Source organism: Chrysemys picta, chromosome 11, assembly GCF_011386835.1.
Source record: "Chrysemys picta bellii isolate R12L10 chromosome 11, ASM1138683v2, whole genome shotgun sequence".
Taxonomy (NCBI): domain Eukaryota; kingdom Metazoa; phylum Chordata; order Testudines; family Emydidae; genus Chrysemys; species Chrysemys picta.
In genome coordinates this window covers 36,156,299-36,180,008 of record NC_088801.1, presented here as the reverse complement: position 1 = coordinate 36,180,008, position 23,710 = coordinate 36,156,299, and the positions used below count along the sequence as shown (strand labels likewise).

At 39.1% G+C, this 23,710-nt stretch overlaps 1 protein-coding gene across 1 annotated transcript in view; it reads left to right on the top strand.

Moving 5' to 3' along the window:
- The window catches only part of LOC101945174 (sodium channel protein type 2 subunit alpha-like), a 190,588-nt gene extending 167,962 nt beyond the window's left edge, over window positions 1-22,626 (top strand). Inside the window, exons 22-27 of the mRNA XM_005290394.5 lie at window positions 8,138-8,419; window positions 13,418-13,471; window positions 14,314-14,451; window positions 17,134-17,238; window positions 18,079-18,349; window positions 18,828-22,626. Coding sequence (XP_005290451.2) covers window positions 8,138-8,419; window positions 13,418-13,471; window positions 14,314-14,451; window positions 17,134-17,238; window positions 18,079-18,349; window positions 18,828-20,011 — 2,034 coding nt within the window. The 3' untranslated portion in view covers window positions 20,012-22,626. The remainder of the gene's footprint in view (window positions 1-8,137; window positions 8,420-13,417; window positions 13,472-14,313; window positions 14,452-17,133; window positions 17,239-18,078; window positions 18,350-18,827) is intronic.
- Window positions 22,627-23,710: the final 1,084 nt, after the last annotated feature.

The window sequence follows — 23,710 nt, the reverse complement described above, 5'->3', positions numbered from 1 at the left end:
CCACCGCAAGAAATTGTCTCAGACTTCTCAGCTGCATGGCGGCCTGTACGTACGTGGTTTGGCATGCCAGACTCAGGCTTCGGCCGCTTCAGTCGTGGCTTGCGTCAGTGTACAGACCTGCCAGGGACAGCTTGGACAGGATTGTGACCCTGCCTCACCCTATTCTCAACTCGCTCCTGTGGTGGACGGATGCTCAGCAGGTGTGCTCAGGAGTCCCCTTCGCTGCCCCACAACCATGCCTGATGCTAGTGACGGACGAGTCAGACTTGGGATGGGGGGCTCATCTGGGGCACCACAGGACACAGACAGATCTCCGTCTTCATATCAATGTCAGGGAGCTCAGGGCAGTACACCTAGCATGTCAGTCATTCCGCCTGTATCTAGCAGGTCGATGTGTATCAGTCATGATGGACAATACAATCACAATGTTCTATATCAACAAGCAAGGGGGTGCACGCTCCTCTCCCCTATGCCAGGAAGCCCTCAGGTTATGGGACTTTTGTATAGAGCATTCAGTCGATCTACAGGCATTGTACCTTCCAGGGGTCCAGAACGAGCTGGCAGTCTGCCTCAGCAGATCTTTTCACAGCCACAAGTGGTCCCTTCACCCAGACGTCGCATCTTCACTCTTCCAGAGGTGGGGCTGTCCCCTGATCGACCTCTTTGTCATGCGACGCAACAGCAAGTGTCAGCAGTTCTGCTCCTTCCAGAATCACAGTCCGGGCTCCACAGCAGACGTGTTCCTCCTCCATTGGGAGAGACCACTTTTATACGCCTTCCTACCCATACTGCTCGTCCACAAGGTTCTGCTCAAGATCCGCAGAGACTGGACTCGGGTCATTCTCATAGCACCAGCCTGGCCCCGCCAGCATTGGTACACGTCTCTCCTAGACATGTCAGTCGGCGCCCCAGTTACCCTGCCGCTCTTCCCGGACCTTCTCACGCAGGATCACGGGTGGCTCCAGCACCCGAACCTGCAGTTGCTTCATCTCACAGCCTGGAGGCTCCATGGCTGAATATGTTCAAGCTCTTCTGTACAGAACAAGTCAGACGGCAGTAGGAAACCGTCCACTAGAGCCACGTACCTGGCCAAGTGGAAGAGATTTTCAATCTGGTCAGCTCAACGCAACTTTCCCCCGGTGCTAGCCTTAGTGCCCCAGATTTTGGATTACCTTTTGCACCTAAAGCAGAAAGGTCTCTCCTTGTCTTCTATAAGAGTACACCTGGCTGCCATCTCGGCTTTCCACCCGGGGGTACAGGGCCACTCGGTTTTTGCTAACCCCCTGGTCAGTTGCTTCCTGATGGGCTCGACAGGTTGTACCCGCACGTCCACCAACCAGTTCCTGCTTGGGGCCTTAACTTGGTCCTTTCTAGGCTCATGGGGCATCCCTTTGAGCCTCTAGCAACATGCTCCCTGCTCTGCCTCTCCTACCAGGTCGCATTCCTGGTGGCAATAACTTCAGCCCAGAGGGTGTCTGAGCTCAGGGCTCTAACATCCGAGCCACCCTACACTGTGTTTTTTAAGGACAAGGTTCAGCTCAGACCCCATCTGGCCTTCCTCCCGAAGGTGGTATCACAATTCCACATCAACCAGGACATTTTCCTCCCAGTTTTCTACCCCAAGCCTCATGCGAGTAGCAGGGAGCAGAGGCTCCACACTCTTGACATCTGCAGAGCGCTGGCCTTTTATACCGAAAGGACGAAACCATTCAGGAAGTCGGTACAGCTCTTTGTCACAGTAGCGGACAGAATGAAGGGCCAGCCTGTTTCAACATGGCGCATTTCATCATGGATTGTGGCCTGCATTACCGAGTGCTACAATCTAGCAGGAATCCCAGCGCTCCCGATAACGGTGCACTCTACAAGGGCCCAAGCTTCATCAACAGCTTTCCTGGCTCAAGTCCCACCCAGGAAATCTGCAGGGCGGTGACGTGGTCATCGATACACACTTTGCCGCACATTATGCAATTACTAGGCAGGCCAGAGATGATGCGGCCTTTGGTAGAGCAGTACTACAGTCAGTGGACAGCTCCGACTCCACTTCCTAAATTTGCTTGGGAGTCACCCAACTGGAATTGACATGAACAAGCACTTGAAGAAGAAAAAACGGTTACTCATCTTCTCGTAACAATTGTTCTTTGAGATATGTTGTTCATGTCCATTCCAATACCCACTCTCCTACCCCTCTGTCGGAGTAGCCTGCAAGAAGGAACTGAAGGGGTGGCGGGTCAGCAGGGCTATATATTAGGCGCCATGAGGGCACGACTCCAGGCCAACCCGACGGATGCTGCTAGGGGAAAAATCTTCCAGCCATCATGCACGTGTGCACACACCTGATGGAATGGACATGAACAACACATCTCGAAGAATAAGAGTTATGAGAAGGTGAGTAACCGTTTTTCAGAGAGGAAGCATATTTTTTCATGTGCACCAGAAAAAGAGTATGAAATAACTTACGAATAGGTGGTAAATATTAGCTGCTTTAAACTGGTTTTTAAAGCAAAGGGCAGCTCAGGTTTCCTGCAGCAGTACCTGTATCTGCTTTCACATTCAGAAGCAGATTAAAAACAAAGTTCTCCATTTCCACCAGGCCTTCTCTTCCCTTCAGAACTCTGAGAGCACCTCCTAGCCCACCACCTCATCACCAAAGCCTAGACTCTCAGCAGAAACATCAGGTTCTGGATGAGCGTAAAACAATAAAAATACCCTCAGTACTCCTTCCAGGATTCTCTGAGGAATCGCTCTTGTATTGTAGGAGAGGGAAGAGAATGTTTCTCTTCATGAGATGAGATGTCAGTAATGGGGGGGCAGGCAGGGAACCAAGGTGAACCAGGTGAGAATGTGCAGGAGCTTGTATATGTTGTGAGGAGTTTGATAGTGTGGGGGAGGGAGGGAGGGAAAGTTGGAATACTGCTGTTAGGAAGAAGGATTTCTGTAGTGTTCATCATATGCGTTTGACTGTGTTTCTCTCTGGGAAACCTTCCCTCTTTTTCATCTTTATAAGCTCTTTCAGATGCCTTGTCCTTAGTAGCTGAAGACTAGATGTGTACCATTTCTACAGTGGTGAGGTCCACAGAGGTAGAGTTAGAAGCTGTCTGATAGAAAAGTGACCTACTTTAGTTGAGGTTTTGATCAGGGTGAGGAACCTTTATTGGATTTAAGTTAAGTGACCTTGTTTTGGTCCCTTGTGCCAATGAAAACACCTAAGCTGTATTATAATAGAATTGGATATTCTTCATAGTATTCTTCTTGATTGTCCTTGTTGTGACCCACTAGCCTATACTTAGTAGGAAAAAAGTATGTTCATATAGTTGTTCTTACAGAGTTCCATTGAGTTTGCTTAGGACCATGATATACTGTAATTAGTATTTCCCAAGGGGTTGTAATCTGGGCTCTCTTTACAGGAGCAAATTCCTTTTGGGGATTTCAGATGCAGCCTGCCTCCAAAGTCTGTAATGAGGTGCAGCTGTTACAGTCCTCTGATAGCTACTATAAAGTGACTGAGCGCTGTTTTCTGGGAATATGGTGGCCCAGGAAGGACCACTATCCATGTTATGATAATCATGGGAACACAAGGTCTTATTTTCAGATGCAGACCAGATGTCAGAATTCTCATTCTTAGCAGTTTCAGAATCATAGGTCATTTGTTGGCAGGAGCCCTCCTCTCTTGTTAATGCTTTCCATTGCAAGGTCAATGCACACCTTAGAACATCAATACATTAATAAATGTTCTTTGTTTTCCAGGGTGAGGAAAGAGAAATTGTGTGGAAGATTGGTGGCAGGGGAGAGGTTGTTAAAAAGAAAAAAAAGGGGGGGGGGATTCCCATGTAGGATGATTCTGATGCCAGATGACCCTGTAATAGAAAGTGGGAAATGAAAAACCTATTGAACATGTCTGCAAGCTATGTTTCCTTTTATTTATTATTAATAAAGCAAAAAATAGCTTAGGTAAGACCTGATCTTTAGCCCATTGATAGGGCAGAAAAAAGTAGTGTTGCCTACAGTTAGGATTGCCCATTACATTCTTTTATAAGCCTCAGTTTTCAGTTGCTTATAACTTTGTCAAAATGTAACTGTGTAAACTGAAATATTCCATTCTGCCTCAGGTGGATTTTTAGTAAAGTTTATGGAAAAAGTAGTATGTGATTATGTTAACAAAAAAACCAACGCTGTATCATAATGCACATGCACAGTGGGGTGGAATTAAGGTTGCACAGGCAGCCTTAATTCTGGCATTTCCTAATATTTGAGTACTTGACTTTACAACCTTAGCATTTGACCAAGGACTATACATACTAAATAATAAGTTAAAAGGCCCCTTTTAAAAGTAAGATTGTGAGGCAAACTCAGGCTTGGATTGAAAATCTGCTTGCAACCTTAACTATGGACTAACATCTCTCCATAATCCTTTTAGTTGTGAACCATTCTTATAGGTTGCTGTAAGTCTCCTCCCTCGAGTCCTTCATCAAACCTTCTGTGAAGCCTTCCAGCTTCAATGATGGCACATCATTCCGTGTTTGCCTATATGGTACCTGTATGTATTTTTAAATATTGTGTTGTAATCACATGCGTCTTTTTCGATTGTAAGATCTTTGGGACAGAGCATCCTCTTTGTTTAGTACAACCTATGTATTGTCAAGCACAAATTGCACTTAGTGACATATATCCATATTAGGACTCTTGTAGCAGGAAATCAATGTAAACACCCAAATCTTTCTGACAATAACCATTTGGTCCATTGCTCATGCTTAAAGTTTCTGCCAATACACTTGTGATTTTCATCAATTGTGGGTAATACCATAGAAAACACAATTTTACATCACTTTTCTCCTAGGTTTGGGAAACATGCCTTACCCAACTTTTTAGTAGACACAAGTAACTAAGGCCTAACATTTTGTTATGAGGACAGTAGATTTTATCAAATCTGATTATTACTAGAAATGTTTTCATGTTTTGGGTTATTTTTGTTTGTTTTTAATTTAATCCCTGATCTGTAGAGACAAAATATGAAATTGACTAAACAAATGTGAAATTAGCCAGTCTATTATCATTGTCCACTGAGTGAAATGTACGCAAAATATAAATATTGAAAAGTAAATTTGATTTTTAAAATATATTTACTTTTAATTATCTAAGGAATTTGGTTTATTTAAAATAGGACTCGTAAACTGACAATATCCATTTGAATATTTCTGATTGTCATTCATATAATGTACTCCAGAATCCACTACCACAATAGCTTAATCCTTAATTCCTTTAATTAAAATGCCAACTCCCTTAATTTTATGATTGATCTTTGTTCTTGGCACATTAATTGATATCCATGTACCCTTTTTCCTTTCAAAAGAAATTATTTACAAAGTGTACTGTATCACTGAATCACCACCAGTGGTGGAAACTGGCAACATTCTGTAGGATCCCACAGATTCTTTAGGATCCCACAGTAGCTAGTTCCTGCCACCTACTGTATACAGAGCAGAATGGCATGGTATATAAATATATGCAGTGTTGTTGTAGCCATATTGATCCATTGATATTAGAGAGACAAGGGGGGTAAGATAATATCTTTTATTGGACCAACTTCTGTTGGTGAGAGAGACAAGTTTTTGCGCTTACACATCCCTTTAAGCCTGCGATCCTGATCTCCAGCCAGAGCTGCAACAACCACACTGCCATTTTTAGTTCATTAGCTCAAGACCTGCTTGCACAAGTCTGTCTTCCCTGGGCTGGGAGGCTCATTCCCAGCTGCAGCAAACATATGCTCCGAGTATCAAAGGATACACTATACTCAAAATTGCCCCCGTTTTTTTCCTCTGGTCACCAGGCTTTCCCTGGGTTTCTTGCCAACTGCAGTTTGTGTTTTGGCAGACCTCTCGGGCACACATATTTTACAGCCTTGTATCACTGATGCCTCAGATCAGGCACCTTTTAGGTACTTTTGGTTCTTAGCAGACGTCAGAAATATGATTTCTAAGCAATAAAATTCGCCACTAGTCCTATCTCTGCTGCATTGTCACACCGAGAATTCAAACAGTTCAAATGAATGAAGAAAGTCAAATTCATTATGAAAATCCTGACTTCAACAATGATTGCAACATCTTCAGGAAATTATTTTATATTGATAAATCTTGTGGAGACTTACTTTCTGTCTCTATCCATTGTCACCAGAGTTTTCTTAAGGACCCACCATTTTCATTCCAGAACCCTTTTCTTCAGTCTCTCAGTCCTTAGGGCATGTACAAAGATACGGGCACTGGTGGTCTCTGGTCCACATTCTAATAGAAGCAATCTCATTTCAAGAGTTTATGGACACATCCTCTCTACAGGAAGATGACTCTGCGGTTAGCTTGTATAGCAAATCCAACACCTGGGGATGGATAATGACATGCTATAGGGCAGGCTTTTCCCAACATAGGAGAGGTTAATCCATATATATAAACCAAATCAAAGAGAAGTGGAAGCCATCAATACAGCTCTGTCTTTAGTTGCTGAGAAACCATGGTCTCAGGAATATGGACTACCCTCTGGAGAGTTAAGACATAAACCCTGTAAGTCACAGATATTGGCCAGGTTGGATTACCTTCAGGAAGACATGGAGGTAGGTCTGAAACCAACTTCACTTTATGAACATTAGTACTGTTTATGTTGGTTCAAAATCAGCAAATGCTCAAATCTAGGCTCAGACTCATTTTCCTCAATAAGAGACCTTAGCTTAATCTTTTTCAAGCACTTTTTCTTCTTCCATATGCCATATATTTATGTAAAATTATTGATTTGTAGCTGTCACTTTTGTAGAAGAGCAGCAGCATATCAAAGTTCTGTCTATTTAGAATACTTATAATTAATGATGACACAATGGTTGTGCAGATTGCTTTGTACTTCATCACTAAAGAAAATTCCACTTTTCATATGTCTCAGGAGATCATTTGACATTTTGCCTCAAACTATTTCAAAAGGATTAGCTAAGGTACAAGTTGGAAGCATAAAACAGAGATCTAACGTATCTGAAATGAATCTGGGTTGGGGACAATCACCATGCATCTTTCTAAGTTTTCACTAGAAAGGCAGATAACTTCAAGTATCAGTATTTTCGTTTGCAAGATGGATTAAGGTATTGCGTGAGAGGAATTTTAAGTGCTCTCCAATCAACTACAGCCAGTAAGTATCACAGTGCACCAGCAGATCCACACCCATGTTCTGGGCAGAAAGATCCCTGAAGGCTGAGACATGGTGAAAAAATTCCAGTTTCATTAAACAGTCTAAATTGGCTCTTCAGTTCTCTGTGGACTCTTCCGCAAAGGAGCGATAACCCCAAAGGTTAGAACTAATGGAGAAATTTTTGTAGAAATTAAATTATCTGGTATGAAGAGCCAAAGCTGTTCTCCCCTGGGATACCACACTTAAGTTCCTTATTCAACCAGCAGGAGGTACTCTTCTTTCTGCCACCCTAATTATCTATGTTATAATGGCAAAAATATTGATCATAATATAAGCTGAAACTATACATGCTTTTATATACGCTGAAATAAAATCATATTTTAATTTGAAACACCTAACAAGATTATTATAAGTGGTGCTTGAAAGGTACTCTAATGATCCAAATGAACATATAATACAAGTGGTCTATAATATAAAGTGGTCTATTTCTGTGACAGGGTTGTCTTTAGTAAGTAAAATAGTAATGTATGAATAAATATACTGTAAAGGTATTATGTGTTTTACAATTCTTGAAGTCCTAATTTTGTCAACCTCTGTACTGTTTGCAAAGATCTATAGATCAATCAGTCCTTATCATCAGTCATTGTTTATGTTCATCAGTAATGATTTGTCAAATTTATTAATTTGAATGTTACATTTCTTTAACGTGTATTTCTTTTTTCCCTTAGCGTACACATTTTATGATTACGTCTTGCCACTTTTTAAAAAAAATAATTCTTATTTTTCATCTTGACATTTTAGTCTTCACCTTTTTTCATGTTGATTCATTGTGTGGCTTGTAATAAGTATTTGAAAAATAAGATAATTTGTAACTACGTTTTGGAATAAAATATTTTTGCTGTTAGCCTTTTTAGAAGAATGCCTAATTACTTTGCTGCTATTTTTTTACAAGCTTTTCTCCCCTGTATTTCTTTATTAGGTGGTTGTGAATGCCCTTTTAGGAGCAATACCATCTATTATGAACGTACTTCTGGTTTGTCTTATATTCTGGCTAATTTTCAGCATAATGGGAGTAAATTTGTTTGCTGGCAAGTTCTTCTTCTGTGTTAACACCACAAGTGGTGACCGTTTTTCAAGAGAAAATGTTATGAATAAAACTGATTGTGAGATTCTTAAGAACAACAATAAAGATGTCCTGTGGAAAAATGTGAAAGTAAACTTTGATAATGTTGGAGCTGGCTATCTTTCTCTGCTTCAAATAGTAAGTGACAATTCTGTATATATTTTTATAGTTTAATTCCCTGTCTATAGTTTATAAAAGCAAAATTGAATTCCTTAATTTTCATTATCTTGCCATAAAGTCATAGATAATCTATTAGTGAAAATTGTTAGTGCATTAAATATATGAAAATTTGGGAGTCTTGGAGAAGGAAACTGTTTCTATGATGTCCAAAAGCAAGTTTCCATGGAGATTACAAAAATGTAGTTCCAAAGTGGACATTCTGGACCTTTATCAGGGATTAATAGGTGGCTTGCTTAATTATCTTTTTGCTGCTGTTCCATGCAAGCAGATTAATATTGGTATTTGGTATCAATTTGTGTAAACTTTGGAAGAGGAGAGGTGTTTACTATCAGCCAGAATATATAGAATGAAAAAGAGAGGACTGTTGAGAACAAACAAAAAAAAAGGTTTAAGTTCTCTGCAGATTTCACTAAAATATTCCAATGCTACAGAGTAGCCCAGTACGGAAACTGAAGGACCTTTCCCAATTTTCAGAGGAAAAAAATGAGGAAGATAAATTTAGTGATTTAAAAATAGAGATCAAGTAAGAGGGTTTTAAACCACCTTCTCTTTCTCCATGTTGTATGCTCTCTCCCAGTTTTTCTCCAGTTCAGTTGCTTTCCAACCATTACCCATGTTTTGGGGGGCTTTTGTTTAACTGTGGGCCAGCAGGTTCACAAGAACTGATTAGTGTCATGATTTTGAGCACAAGTATTTTCCTAGCAGACCATCTGTAGAATGAAACCAATTAGGACAGGAACATGCATTTCTAATCAGGTTCACTTGGCAAGCTGCTTCCGGGAAAACATTTGTGTGCATAAACACATGCTAATTATTCTCTCTCAAACTCTGGAGCTAGTAGTCCTCTGCTGGCAGGCTACCTTTGTGATTGCTCTTGGGAGAACCAGCACTTAATGTTGAGGGTTAGGCAATTGCATAAATTATCTATTCTGGATTACATGGGTGTGTCTGCCTCTGTTATATGCACTGTAGTTCAACTGTGTATTTGAATATGAATTCCACATATATTCAACATGTCAACATACTACATGTTGTTTCTAGTAAAGTTTAAAAAATTACACATTTTTGTATGGTTTGTTTTTACCCAATATTGTTAATTATGTAGTAGAGATTACAGTATTTGGGGGGGGGCAGTTTAACTGATTTCATGTTTCTGTTTCTTTTTTCAAGTACCAGTTTTTAACGTATCTAATAAGTAATTATTAACAGAAGAGATGGGCAAGTGCCAGACAATAATTTCTCATGAATATTTATTTGCATTAACTCAATTTACATCAGCCCTGGTCACACCTTGATTGTCTTTGACCATTTGAGTAAAGTTTTTTCACATTTATGTTAACTGAAAATGACTTTACTTCACAGAATCACTTCAACTAACTAGAGGCTAAATGCAATAAGAAGAACCCAGGAGGAAGGGAGGAGCTTATCAGCAGCTCTCTTCTGACAATCCAGTTTCTCCACTATATTGGTGGCAATGTGGTGTTTCTCAAATCCACCCAGGCATGGTGGCTGTATACTGACACATGCCACAGTTGCTTCTAAGACAGAGGCAGTTTGTGCTAATAGATATATGATTAGTGATTTATTAACTGAGCCAAAAGCCTATGCTCGGGTGGACCTCTCTTGCCAGTGTAGCTCCAAAGGGCATGCTACACTGAAGCATTCACTGCTTCATAGAATTCAGCCACATCCTTGTTCATTCGAAAATTGCATCCAATTTGCTTTTGGAAGTCTTCTTTTTTTAAGGAAAGTAGAGGGAATAAGTCAAATCCCAACATCTTTGCACACTATACACTCAATAAAAGGGCTTTGGATTGCAGTATATGGTGCCCCTCTTAAATTATCTCAGTACTTGTTTTTTGTGTCCAGTGTGCAAGATAATACACATTGGAAAGAATTATCTGAATTGCTTACACACATTGCTAGATATAAAATAACTGTGACCACCCAGGAAGAAAACCTGGGCATCATTGTGGAAAGCTGAATGGAAAAAACTATTCATTTCCCAGTGGAGGTCTTAAAAATGAAATGTTAAGATGCATAAAGAAAGGGATAGAAAATAATGTCTTGCTTAGCAGTACAGCCTTAGTTGGAATGCTCAGTTCCAATGTTCCATCCTGGTGACCCCATCTGACCAAAGAAGCAGCAATGGGGGGAGGGGTGAAAATGACTAGAAGCCTGGAAATACTTTCATGTGAGGAGAAGGGGGGAAATTGGGACTGTTTAGTTTAGGGAGGAGGGGACTAGGATAAAAATATATAGAATAATAAATGATGTAGAGAAGTTATTTGAGGCTTCTATTTATCTTTTCTTAGAGTACAAAACCAAGGTGACATTCAGTGCAATATAGCTCATTTAGTCATTTTCATAAATAATCAGTGGAACTCATTACTGCAAGATAATATCGAGGCCAAGAGCTTGGTAGGCATAAAAGAAGGATTATATATATGGATAAGTGGGTTACAGAATATAACAGATATAAATCTGGTTATTCAGAGCACAAGACAACCACTAGCTGATGGGATTAGAAAGAAATTTGTCCTAGGTTATTCCATAATTGTTTATCAGTTTCTCATACCTTCCCTTGAAGCATGTAGCGCTAGCTGCTGTCAGAGACAGAACAATGGTCCATCTAGTCCAGTGTTCTGAGGCAGTTCCTCATGTGAAGACACTGTCCCTGCTGAGGTTGAGCTGTTCTTTCTGGCACTGTGGCTACTCTGCTGCCTCTTAAGTGGAGGCACTTGTCCTTATCCATTACGTGGCTATTAAGAAGGCTTCCCTCCACCTGAACTATGTTGCTGCGCATTGTGGCTTTTCTGACTAGCATATATATTGCAGCAATTGTGCTTTGTGTTATTTGCATGACACAAAAATGTTGCACTGGTTGGACAGCTGATGTCAGTGGAAAAATAGTTCCACAACCATGATTTCTTCCTTTGTTGTTTATCAGATGCTGTACTTTGTACTTCTGATTGCTTACATAGAATAGCAAAGACAGCAGTACCCTGGGAGTCTCCATAATTTCTTCTGGTCCCTGTGGCCTATCCTATTCCATTTTAATGCATTTCTCACTGAGTCTCATATTCCATCTCTTGAATATTTTCTTTTTGGACATCGTGGAAGTAAAATGTTAACATCATACTATGGCAATCTCTTTACTGCCGGTTAGTACAAATTATCCTATGATACACCACAGCATGACCCTTATGTTCCCTTTCCTCCAAACCTAGAGAATAACATTGGAGGAACATCGTTTTTATCTCAGAAGAAGAACCATGAAATGTATTATCTCCATATAAATCCAATTCTCCTTTTTCAGATATACTGTCAACCTGTGCACCATTCTGTGACTGGGCAACAACTTGCATCAGATCATCTGTAAAACTCCCTGCCTGACTGTTTTTGCCAGATTTTTTGCCGCTGCGCCCCTCCCCCCCCCCAAACATTTCTCTATGGTGACATCATACTGTGTGCCCACATTAGGATGATTCCCTTGCATTTACATGGTGCCTAAATCATGGGTTTAGGGATTCTTTTCCCTTCATTGTTTGTATAACTATTTGCCTTATTTACTGTTAATGCTGATAACCAGAAAAAGGAAGTTAGTTATCGATACTGCTGCAACATTAACACACCAAAAGGACCAACACCGCTGTCCTGAACCCTGGCAGAGTGGCTATTACAGGAATCTCATAATGCCCATCAGGAGGCACATACATATACAAAATTTTTGTGTGCTAGACAGAAAATTACAGACATCAGTAAATGCAGTTCAGTTATTTTATCCAGGATAAGAGGACAATGTCTGCACAACTACAGAGTGATAAATTTGTTTCCAGAGCCAAGGCAGGAGAAGCCGTTACAGGAATCTGACTATAGCCTCTCAAAATAGGAATTTCTTTGTATGAATGTGATAAGAGAAAATTAAATGAAAATTTGTCTGTCCTCAGCCAATAAATGTTAGATTTTTTCCCCCTAGGAACAATGCCTAGAGCAAAGCCTGTATGCCCCAAAAATGAAAAGTTTTAAATACATAACATTTCCCATGCCTGCTTATTTTCTGCCTTTGTAAGCTGTTCCAATCCTCTCCCTGAGAAATTCAAAGCCACAGTGGTCTGTGAAAGCCTTTCTGATGTTTGTAACAGTCAGAAAATGGAAACAGAAACATTACCATGTGAGTTAGCTGTATGACTGATTAGCTCAGATGTTGACCAGAACTCAGCCCATCTATGGATTTTTTTTAAGAGTTTGCATAATAATTCAAAGAATGAACACATCCAGGAAAATCAGAATTTGTTCAGGGATATTCTGTGATCCAAAAGAAGCAGCTGAAATTAATTTGTGAATTATTTTACTCATCTTTTTCCAAGATACTAACTTTAAAGTAGCGCTATGCAAGTAAGTGATTCGTTGATTCACTGGCAAGTCTGAATTTCTTTTAAAAAAAGTAAAGTGGGGTCAAACCAATTTTTTTTATTTATTTATTTTTTGTTTTTGGAGAATCAAAATTTTGAAGAAAAATTCACTTTGTGTTGAACAAAACATTTCATTTTGATTTTGAGATTTTAAAAACATTTTTGTGCGAAATAAAATTAAAGATTTAAAAATGAAAAGTTGTTTCAGATAGAAAAATTGAAACATTTCATTTATAAAATGTCAAAATGTAACATTTTGATTTTTAAAAATTTGTCTTTAACTGAAATAATTTGGCAAAACTGACATGAATTTGTGAAATGTTTCAGTGTTGCCATATCTGTATTTTTTTTTTCCCGAAAAGAATTTGTGGCAAAAAAAAATTCTCACTGCTATACTTTAAGTACTTTTATTCTATGAATATGCAAATACATGGTGTGATAAATGGGGATCTTTCTTTCATAAGAATATGATTGTAAAATGTTTCACATTTTCTTTGACCTGAAGCTTGACATAGAATTTTAACACATTGCCTTTTCATAGGCTACATTTAAAGGATGGATGCCTATCATGTATGCAGCTGTTGATTCCATAAATGTAAGTACGGTACATATTCTAAGTCTGTTTGTTTAGAATGGGTAGACTCTAAGGTGCACATAATGCTTCTTTAATATCTAATTTGAATGGCAGTGAAAATGAAAGCTTAAAACATGGAAAACGTTGTATACAAATTAAATTTATAAAGTAATTAAGTGCACATTTCAGATGGAGCAACTTGCTTTCTTACAGTAGTTATTTACAATAAATTTTACTAACTAAATAAAAATAGATTAACAAAGACTGACAAAGGGTACGTCCAGACTACCCTCCAATTCGGCGGGTAGTAATCAATCTATCAGGGATCGATATATCGCATCTCGTCTAGACTCGATACATTGATCCCTGAATGCGCTCCCGTCGACTCCGGAACTCCACCAGGGCGAGTGGCGGTAGCGGAGTCGACGAGGGAGCCGCGTCCATCAATCCCGCACCGTGAGGACCCGAGGTAAGTCGAAATAAGATACGTCGACGTCAGCTACGCTATTCCCATAGCTGAAGTTGCTTATCTTACATCGACCGCTCCCCCTAGTGTAGACCAGCCCGAAGAATGCTTAAGTACTGCTCCAGAATAGCCAAATGTCATGGCTTTCTTGCTTTTTTGGTTAATGAAGTTTGACACGCTGCATCCAGTTTTCAAAAATGACTTGCAAGTGTGCACAGACAACCTGCATTTTAATGTACCAACTGTCACATATGCATTTACCTGCTTTGTATACCTGGTGTGCACTGAAACACACAAATAATTGCAGAAATTTAGGAGGCATTAGAAACATCCTCTTCAGACAATTGGTCTCTTATTATTTAGTGCTGACATTTTGCTATTTCTCCTTATTTTGTAGATAGACCAGCAGCCCAAGTATGAAGGAAACCTGTATATGTATCTTTACTTTGTCATCTTTATCATCTTTGGGTCATTCTTCACTTTGAACCTTTTCATTGGTGTCATCATAGATAACTTCAACCAACAAAAAAAGAAGATAAGTATTCTAGCATTTCATCCCTACATCAGAAAGAGCTGAATATAAAAGAAATTATTTAAACATCAAGTGGTCAGCTTTTATAAGGGATGAAAATCATTATCTGAACTTTCTCATAACAGTTGTAGGGAACATGGGCCATATTTGAATCTGGGCCTGGATAACTTTATTTGATCAATTATTAAATGAAGTTTAATATTGATAAGAAATGTTAAAGCAGCTTTTGATTTTAGGTGAAAGGGCACTAGAGCAGACCATGTACTTGCCCTGGTTACCCCACCATACCACCACCCAAAGTTGTTCTTACTAATTGTCGTAAGGAGTGAGTGAAAATGTATGAAAGGGTTAATTGCTGATGAACAGTTAATCATATTTAGCAAAGTTAGAATGGGCCTTATATCATTAGACTGACATCTGTTACCAGCTCCTTCTCACATGGATCTCTCAGGGTATGTCTACACTGCAATTAGAAACCCACGGTTAGCCCATGCCGGGTGACTTGGGCTCAGGATCTCGGGCTGTGGGGGCTGTTTAATTGCAGTGTAGACTTCCGGGCTCAGGCTGCAGCCCAAGCTCTGGGACCCTCCCACCTTACAGGATCCTAGAGCATGTGGGCTAGTCCAAGCCTGAAGCCTACTCTGCAATTAAACAGCCCTGCAGCCTGAGTTTGGCGAGCCCAAGTCAGCTGGCACAGGCCAGCCACAAGTTTTTAATTGCCGTGTAGACATACCCTCAATGTCCCCTAAATAAAATAAAATAAATTGTCGTCACTAATAGATTTTACAAGAAAACATTCTCTTCAGACTGGAATCTTCTGCTGCAACCTCAGATTGAGAAACCAAATGATTGGTCCGCATTGAGCCACGGTCAACATGTTGGAGCTCCTAATTAGCCTTTAAAGAGTTCCCCAAGGATTGGTCTTGGGACCAATTTATTCAATATTTTTATTCCTCATCTTAGCACTAAAAGCAGGAGTGTGCTAATGAAAATTGCTGTTGATACAAAGCTGGGAGGCGTCGTCAATACAGAGGAGAATCGGAACATTATACAGGAAGATCTGGGTGACCTTGAAGACTGGAGTGACAAAAATGTGATGAAATTCAATAATACAAAGTGAAAGGTCGTGTGGTTGGGGTCTAATAATAAAAAAAATTCTGCTGCAAGCTGGGAGCTCTTCAGTTTGTAGTGACAGAGGCAGAGAGAGACCTTAGTGTGTGGATCAATCACAGGATGCCTATGAGCCACCAATGTGATGCTGCTGTGAAAAAGGCAAATGCGATCTTAGGATACATTAGGTGAACCATTTCCAATAGAAAGAAATATCAATGCCATTGTACAAGGCACTGGTAAGACCTCATTTGAAATACAATTCTGGTCACCCATTTTCAAGAAGAATTAATTTAAACTGGAACAGGTGCAGAGAAGAGCTTAGTAGGATGATCGGGGATTGGTAGGCATATCTTGTGAAATTGAAAGGATTTGGCTTGTTTAACATAGCAAAAAGAAGGCTGACGGGATAAGATTTCTTTCTGTAAATACATCAGAGAGGTAAATACTGGGGAGGGTAAAGAGCTATTTAAGCTACAATACAATATTGGCACAAAAACACATTGATATAAACTGGCCATGTACAAATTCAGGCTGGAATTAGGAGAAGGTTTATAACCATCGGAGGGCTGAGGTTCTGCAACAGCCTCCCAGTACCTTGTGGAGGCAACTTAATTCATTGTAAGAGAGAGCAGGACAAATATATGAGTGCAATTGTATGATGGGATGGTTTGTGATGGTAGGGGGCGGGGCTGAGCAGCCCCGGGGCTCACTTTCTATTTGTCTTATTTTCATAAAGCTCATGCTTCAGGGTTTCAGCCAACCACCAACAGGGATCAGGAAGGGATTTCCCCTCTTTCCCCAATGTACTTTGGAAGGGGATTTTCATCTCATTCTCTGACATATCAGGGATGGCCATGGCTGGGGATGGGCACATTGTGGGGTGGGCTAGGGCTTTGAACATTTTCTCTCTAAGATGCTTGGCTGGCTGTTTCTTGCTCACATGATCAGGGTCTAACGGATCACCATATGTGGGGTCGGGAAGGAATTTCCCCCCAAGTCAGATTGGCTGTGATGCTAGGGGATTGTTTGCCTTCCTCTGTAGCATGTGGGTGCAGGTCATTTGCCAGGATTATCTGGGCATATCTGATTTAATCATTTCCCTGCCACTGTGAGGGCCTCAGGCACTGGTGCACCTCAGTCTCTTCTAGTATCTGTGTTGTAGTCTTCTTTGGGTTGTAATACTTTGGTCTCATTTCAGTTGTTGGGTTAGTATGCAGGTGCTGGAGGCATTGTCGGCCTTTGCCAAAGTGGCAAGTTGTACTTTTTTAAAGCAAAGGCAAGAGTTAGCTTCTGCTTTTGCAGATTCCTGGCCCAACCAATTAGATTAAGGGAACTGTTTTCCTTCTTAACATTCGTTTGAAGTATTAAAGTAATTCTTTAAAGCCTAATTTTTCTAGTAAGACTTCATATACTCTTAAATAATTCAGTTTATGTAATCTATTTTGATCCCTGAATTTTGTCTTTTGAAAGAATGAATACCTGTATAGTAAATTCTGTGTTCGTATATATTTGAATAACCAGTGAAATATCTCTCTAATGGCATGGTTGTAACCAGTTTTTTCATTTCTTTACTTTGGAGGTCAAGACATCTTCATGACAGAAGAACAGAAGAAATATTACAATGCAATGAAAAAGCTGGGTTCAAAGAAACCACAAAAACCTATACCTAGACCAGCGGTAAGAATGCACGTTATTTTACATTCATCTGAATTTGGGAGCAAATCACAATTGCAAGCTAAGTGTCAAACATTTCTGGATGTTATAGTTGGAAATGGAAATGTATGCATATTTCTGTTTCAGTGTGGTAGCCGTGTTAGTCTGTATCAGCAAAAACAAAGAGGAGTCCTTGTGGCACCTTAGGGACTAACAAATTTATTTGGGCATAAGATTTCATGGGCTAAAACCCACTTCATCAGATAAATGGAGTGGAAAATACAGAGGCAGGTATAAATACACAGCACATGAAAAGATGGGAGTTGCCTTACCAAGTGGGGGGTTGACCCCCTCACTTGGTAAGGCAACTTCCATCTTTTCATGTGCTGTGTAAATACCGGCCCCTGTATTTTCCATTCCATGCATCTGATGAAGTGGGTTTAGCCCACAAAAGCTTATGCCCAAATAAATTTGTTAGTCTCTAAGGTGCCGCAAGGACTCCTCATTGTTTTTGCATATTTCTCTGTGGTCACAATAGAATCTTTGAATCTCTTCATGTGATAGCTCTCAGATATGAGACAGTATAAAACCAATCCATTTCCTGGAGGAAAACTTAGACTGGCAGACTTATTTTCTTCACTTTTTCAGATTTTATGTTTCGCTGATTCCCAAAGCCTTCCTTTAAAAAGAAATAAACTGCATTAGGGCTTTTCTTTCTGAACTAGATCTCATCAGTTAGAGAGAGAGAGAGAGAGAGAGTGTGTGTGTGTGTGTGTGTGTGTGTGTGTGTGTGTGTGTGTGAGAGAGAGAGAGAGAGAGAGAGAGATTTAATAAAATCCGACTTTTTCACTTTTTTTTTTTCAGAACAAATTCCAAGGTTTGATGTTTGATATTGTAACAAAACAAGCATTTGATATCAGCATCATGATTCTTATCTGCCTCAACATGGTCACAATGATGATAGAAACTGATGAGCAGAGTGATGAGATGAAACATATTTTATACTGGATTAACATGGTCTTTATTGTCCTTTTCACTGGAGAATGTGTCCTCAAACTAGTTTCACTCCGTTATTACTACTTCACCATAGGCTGGAACATTTTTGATTTTGTAGTTGTCATTCTCTCCATAGTAGGTAAGAAATAATTACATTTAAAAGGAATCTAATGAATGGAAGGGCAAACATTTGTTATAAAAATTTGTTTTAACAATGGAAGATTTACAAGATCAGATAGACCGTTAGTTAGCTTTCACTTCCTCTGATTCTACAGTAAACAGGAAACATGCATTAGAGCATTTATAGTAATCTGTATATACCATTCCTAACCTCAGAAACTACAAATGGGCTTTCTTAGTACTTTAGTATTAATTTTAATATCCATTTGTTTTTCATAACCCACATAAAAAGTGCCAAAACAAATATGATACCTGTGCAATGCCTTTCAATAGATTCTATTATGCAAAATGTAAGAATGCACATTATGACTCTCTCCCTATTCAGAATCTCTACTGAGGATAGATATGGCCTGTCTTCATTTATGGTCTGTGATATGGAAATTTTAAATCATTATAAAACAGACTATCCTTTTGTTTTGTTTTGTTTTGTTTTACAGGTATGTTTCTAGACAAGGTGATTGAAGAGTATTTTGTGTCCCCCACCTTGTTCAGAGTTGTCCGACTTGCCAGAATAGGTCGAATCCTGCGTCTCATTAAGGGAGCTAAAGGGATCCGCACTCTGCTTTTTGCTTTGATGATGTCTCTTCCTGCTTTGTTTAACATTGGTCTCCTGCTTTTCCTGGTCATGTTTATCTATGCTATATTTGGAATGTCCAACTTTGCTTATGTTAAGAGGGAAGATGGTATTGATGACATGTTCAACTTTGAAACTTTTGGCAACAGCATGATCTGCCTATTTCAAATTACCACGTCCGGTGGTTGGGATCTGTTGCTGTCACCAATTCTTAACAGTGGAGAACCAGACTGTGATCCTAATAAACCTCACCCAGGAAGCTCTGTTAAAGGAGACTGTGGTAACCCTTCAGTTGGGATTTTCTTTTTTGTCAGTTATATTATCATCTCATTTCTAGTTGTAGTAAACATGTATATTGCTGTTATTTTGGAGAACTTCAGTGTTGCTACAGAAGAAAGTGCCGAGCCCTTGAGCGAGGACGACTTTGAGATGTTCTATGAGGTTTGGGAAAAGTTTGATCCAGACGCCACCCAGTTCATAGAATACAGTAAACTGTCTGATTTTGCAGCTTCACTGGATCCTCCTCTTCTTGTAGCAAAACCAAACACTCTTCAGCTTATTGCAATGGATCTGCCCATGGTGAGTGGTGACAGAATTCACTGCCTTGACATCTTGTTTGCTTTTACAAAGCGTGTTTTGGGGGACAGTGATGAGCTGGATGCACTTCGAATACAAATGGAAGATCGTTTTATGGCGGCCAATCCTTCTAAAGTCTCCTATGAACCAATTACGACCACATTAAAACGAAAACAAGAGGAAGTGTCCGCTACTGTTATTCAGCGAGCTTACAGACATTACCTTTTAAGGCAAACGGTGAAAAAAGTTTCATTTATGTATCGCAAAGAAAAGCATGGTCTGCCTATCAAAGAAGATATGACTCTGGATAAGCTAAGTGAAAACTCAGCTGCAGAAAAAACAAATGGGACCCCCTCCACAACTTCTCCACCTTCCTACGATAGTGTAACAAAGCCAGACAAAGACAAATATGAAAAAGACCATTCAGAAAAAGAAGACAAAAGTAAGGACACCAGGGAAAGTAAAAAGTAAAAGGAAACCAAGAATTCCATTCATCACAAATTGTTTACAGCTTGAGAAAGTGACATCTATGTCAATAGGACTCCTGTAGGAGGTCTACGCCAAACTGACAGCTTTTACACACACACACACACACACACACACACACACACACACACACACACACACACCCCTTAAGGTCAGTGCCTATATCAAGACAGTGACCCCTCGTCATCAAACTATGACTCTGTAGGGTAACAGCCTTGCCAAGAGATGATTATTACCAGCTGGTACTGATGAAGAGGAGACACAACATTGCTACTCAGACTGTTAGGAACATTAAAGGGTGCAAATCTATAATTCTTAAAATGCGTGTGTGTTAACAACAAATACTTCAGTGGCGTAATTATATCCATTCTGTGCATTTCAAAGTAGGCCGCATTTGTCCTACTTTTAAAATTTCTGTTGGTACAGTCATTTGTTTTAATTCACAGATTTTTATATGTGGTTCTTTTATGTTGGGAAAAGGAGATAAGTGCTCTTTCACAGGTATTCAAGTGTCAGATACTATTTATACAGCATGATAAGGCATGCATGGTTCTTAACAAGCCAATTAAAAAGCGAGGTCACTGCCCCTGTGACCTTAAACCTAAATCAGATCAGTGCCATCACAAAAAGATGACAAGACCATGGGGGATATAGTCAAGACATCAATAAATACCAGTAGAGGAGTCTGCCCTTGGAAGATGTAGTTATTCCCACAGACAGCTGATTCATTTATTAGTTTCACTTTTTTCTTTTTGGTTACTTAGTTTTTGGTTTTCTTAAAAAAATTATTTAGCTATTTTAAAGTCTATATTTGGTGAGTTATTATACTCTGATTCTCTCTCATGTTCAGATTGAAGTGATTTGCATGAAGGCATGCTGTACTTATAGCTCATGCATGGAAAAACATGACCTCACAAAGAGCAGCAGAGTTCTAACTACTTCCAGATTTCAGGCTGGCTCTTAATTTTGAAGTATTTTAACTATCATGAAGTAAAATCCAGAAAAATCATAAATATAAAGTCAAAAAGAATTCCCAAAAATGGAACAGTCATTTTTTTTTGTTTGGTTGGTTGATTTGTTTTGCCTTTTAATATAGACTATTACATTTCAACAGTGCATTCCATATTTTACTCTAAGGTCTGGAGCTACATTCTGTCTCTACTTCTCTTATTCACGTGAGTAAAACCCATTTAAGATAAAGGGAGTAACATGTGCAGATCAATGGGAACGTTAAGCACCTTGGGACAAATATTGCCTTGCTTTATACCTTATGCCCCCAACCCAACCCTGTTAGGGTTGCACAGGGGAGACATGGCAGGGGAGGTGTAAATCAGGGAAGAATTTGGTCCCCTTATGTTTTTGTCAAGTGTTCTGCTATATGAAATGAATCTTCCCTAAACACTGAAATGTTCAAATAGGTGTAGTTATTCTGCTTTATCCTGCAGTATTTTTTAAATGTCATCTGTTCTCAGCAAGGCTGACATTGTAATTGTCAATCAAATGGCTTTTGATATTTAAATCGTTTGACACAGTGGTACATGTTTGAGCAAGCAAATAATGACCTGACCACAGTATTTATTACATTAAATATGTACCTTAATAAGTCGAGTTTGCAAACTTTCAACAGGTAATATGATATATTCTGTACTATTATAAATAATTTGAAGGTTGTTACTGATGCATGTTTATCTGTATCTTACGCCTTGTTGCTGTATCTTACGCCTTCCAAAGTTCGGAAGTCTAATAAGGGAAGCCATGTGTCAGTGGAAAAATGAAACAAATTGTTCAACCAGACATCATTCCTCATGTCAGTAAGCAATAGTTTGCTGCTATTTAAGAGCTTATTTTTATTTAATTTTAATTAAAAAAAATAATCAATATTATGCGGTGTATAATTGGACTATACAGGACATGTAAACTGCTTAACTTGTTGAAAATGTGGAGTTAGAAAACAGTTTTATAAAAAAAACTATATTATTTTTAAAAATCACTTTATTTTTCAGCATTTTGTACCTATAAGCAGCTACAGTTATCCTCAAGTTGTTGTCAGTCACTTTTTTGTTCATTTCTATTCCTACTTCTTTTTCATTAAGAAATTTAAGATATGAAGAAGTGAATAGGTAGTTGTATGCTTCTGCTTATTATTATACTTGAACATATTTTAATATGAAATAATTTGAAATAAAATGGGGACCAGAGTTCACTTGCTTTTGAGTAGGTTGTTCTTTGTATGTGGAAAAAGAATGGAGAAATTTGTTGATTTTCTAGCGCTGCCTGCATCTGAAGTTATTCATGGAATCCTTGATCTTTCACGGTGTCCGTTTATATAGACTGTTGTTCTTATTGATTCATGATGCACTAGAACTGTTCAAAATATAATATGGGATCCAGAATCTTTTTTCACGAGAACAAAGTAGTGAACTTGTATAATGCATCACATCGGGATGTTTTTGTTTCTTACACAAGGTAGAGTTAAACATAGACTCCTTCTTTTACTAAAACTATTGATGTGTAGTGTATTGGTGAACTGCATGCCACAAAATGTTTTCCCATAAATACATTACTAACCAGACAAAAGAATAAAGATTACATTTTTATCATATGTACTTGTTCAATCTGTGTTTTATTATGTAAAATTAATACACAATAATAAATGGGTTGCTATTAAAATTAAAGGGGAATGGTTTAGCGATGGGGCAGAGGGCCCTTAGACCACAAGTTACAATATGGCTTAAGTCAGTATTGATGGTAACAAGTTTCTATCTGATTATTTTTTAAATTATGGGAAAGAATTAGTGGTCTCAATTCAATTTTTAGTAAACAGCATCACAACACAATAATAAGAGGCACTTGTTCAGGGTGTTTTAGCAGGTGGTCCAAGAATTAAATGGGCATGGTAACTTTAATTACCATTTTATCCTCACAGGTCCCTCTAGGTTAAGCCCGAGGTACTGGTGCAATGTGGGGACTTTTGTACTGCTGATGCCCATGCTTGACACATTCTGTGAACTTAAAGAGGATTCCAGCCTCCAACACTATCTATATATAAATAGTCAGCTTTCAAAATGGAGAGCAGTAAATAGTGGTGTCCTCCAGGGGTCTGTACTGGTACCACTCCTATTCAACGTATTCATAAACGAGCTGGAAAAAGGGATAAACAGTGAGGTGGTAAAATTTGCAGATGAGTCAAAATTGCTCAAGATAGTTAAGTCCCAGGCAGACTGCGAAGAGCTACAAAAGGATCTCTCAAAACTGGGTGACTGGGCAACAAAATGGCAGATGAAAGGCAATGTTGATAAAAGCAAAGTCATGTACATTAGAAAACATAATCCTAACTATACATACAAAATGATGGGGTCTAAATTAGCTGTTACCAATCAAGAAAGAGATCTTGGAGTCATTGTGCATAGTACTCTGAAAACATCCACTCAAAAAATCAAACAGAATGTTGGAAATCATTAAGAAAGGGATAGATCAGGGGTAGGCAACCTATGGTACGTGTGCCGAAGACGGCACGCGATCTGATTTTCAGTGGCACTCACGCTGCCGGGTTCTGGTAACCGTTCCGGGGGGACTCTACATTTTAATTTAATTTTAAATGAAGCTTCTTAAACGTTTTAAAAACCTTATTTACTTTATATACAACAATAGCTTAGTTATATATTATAGACGTATACGTTAAAA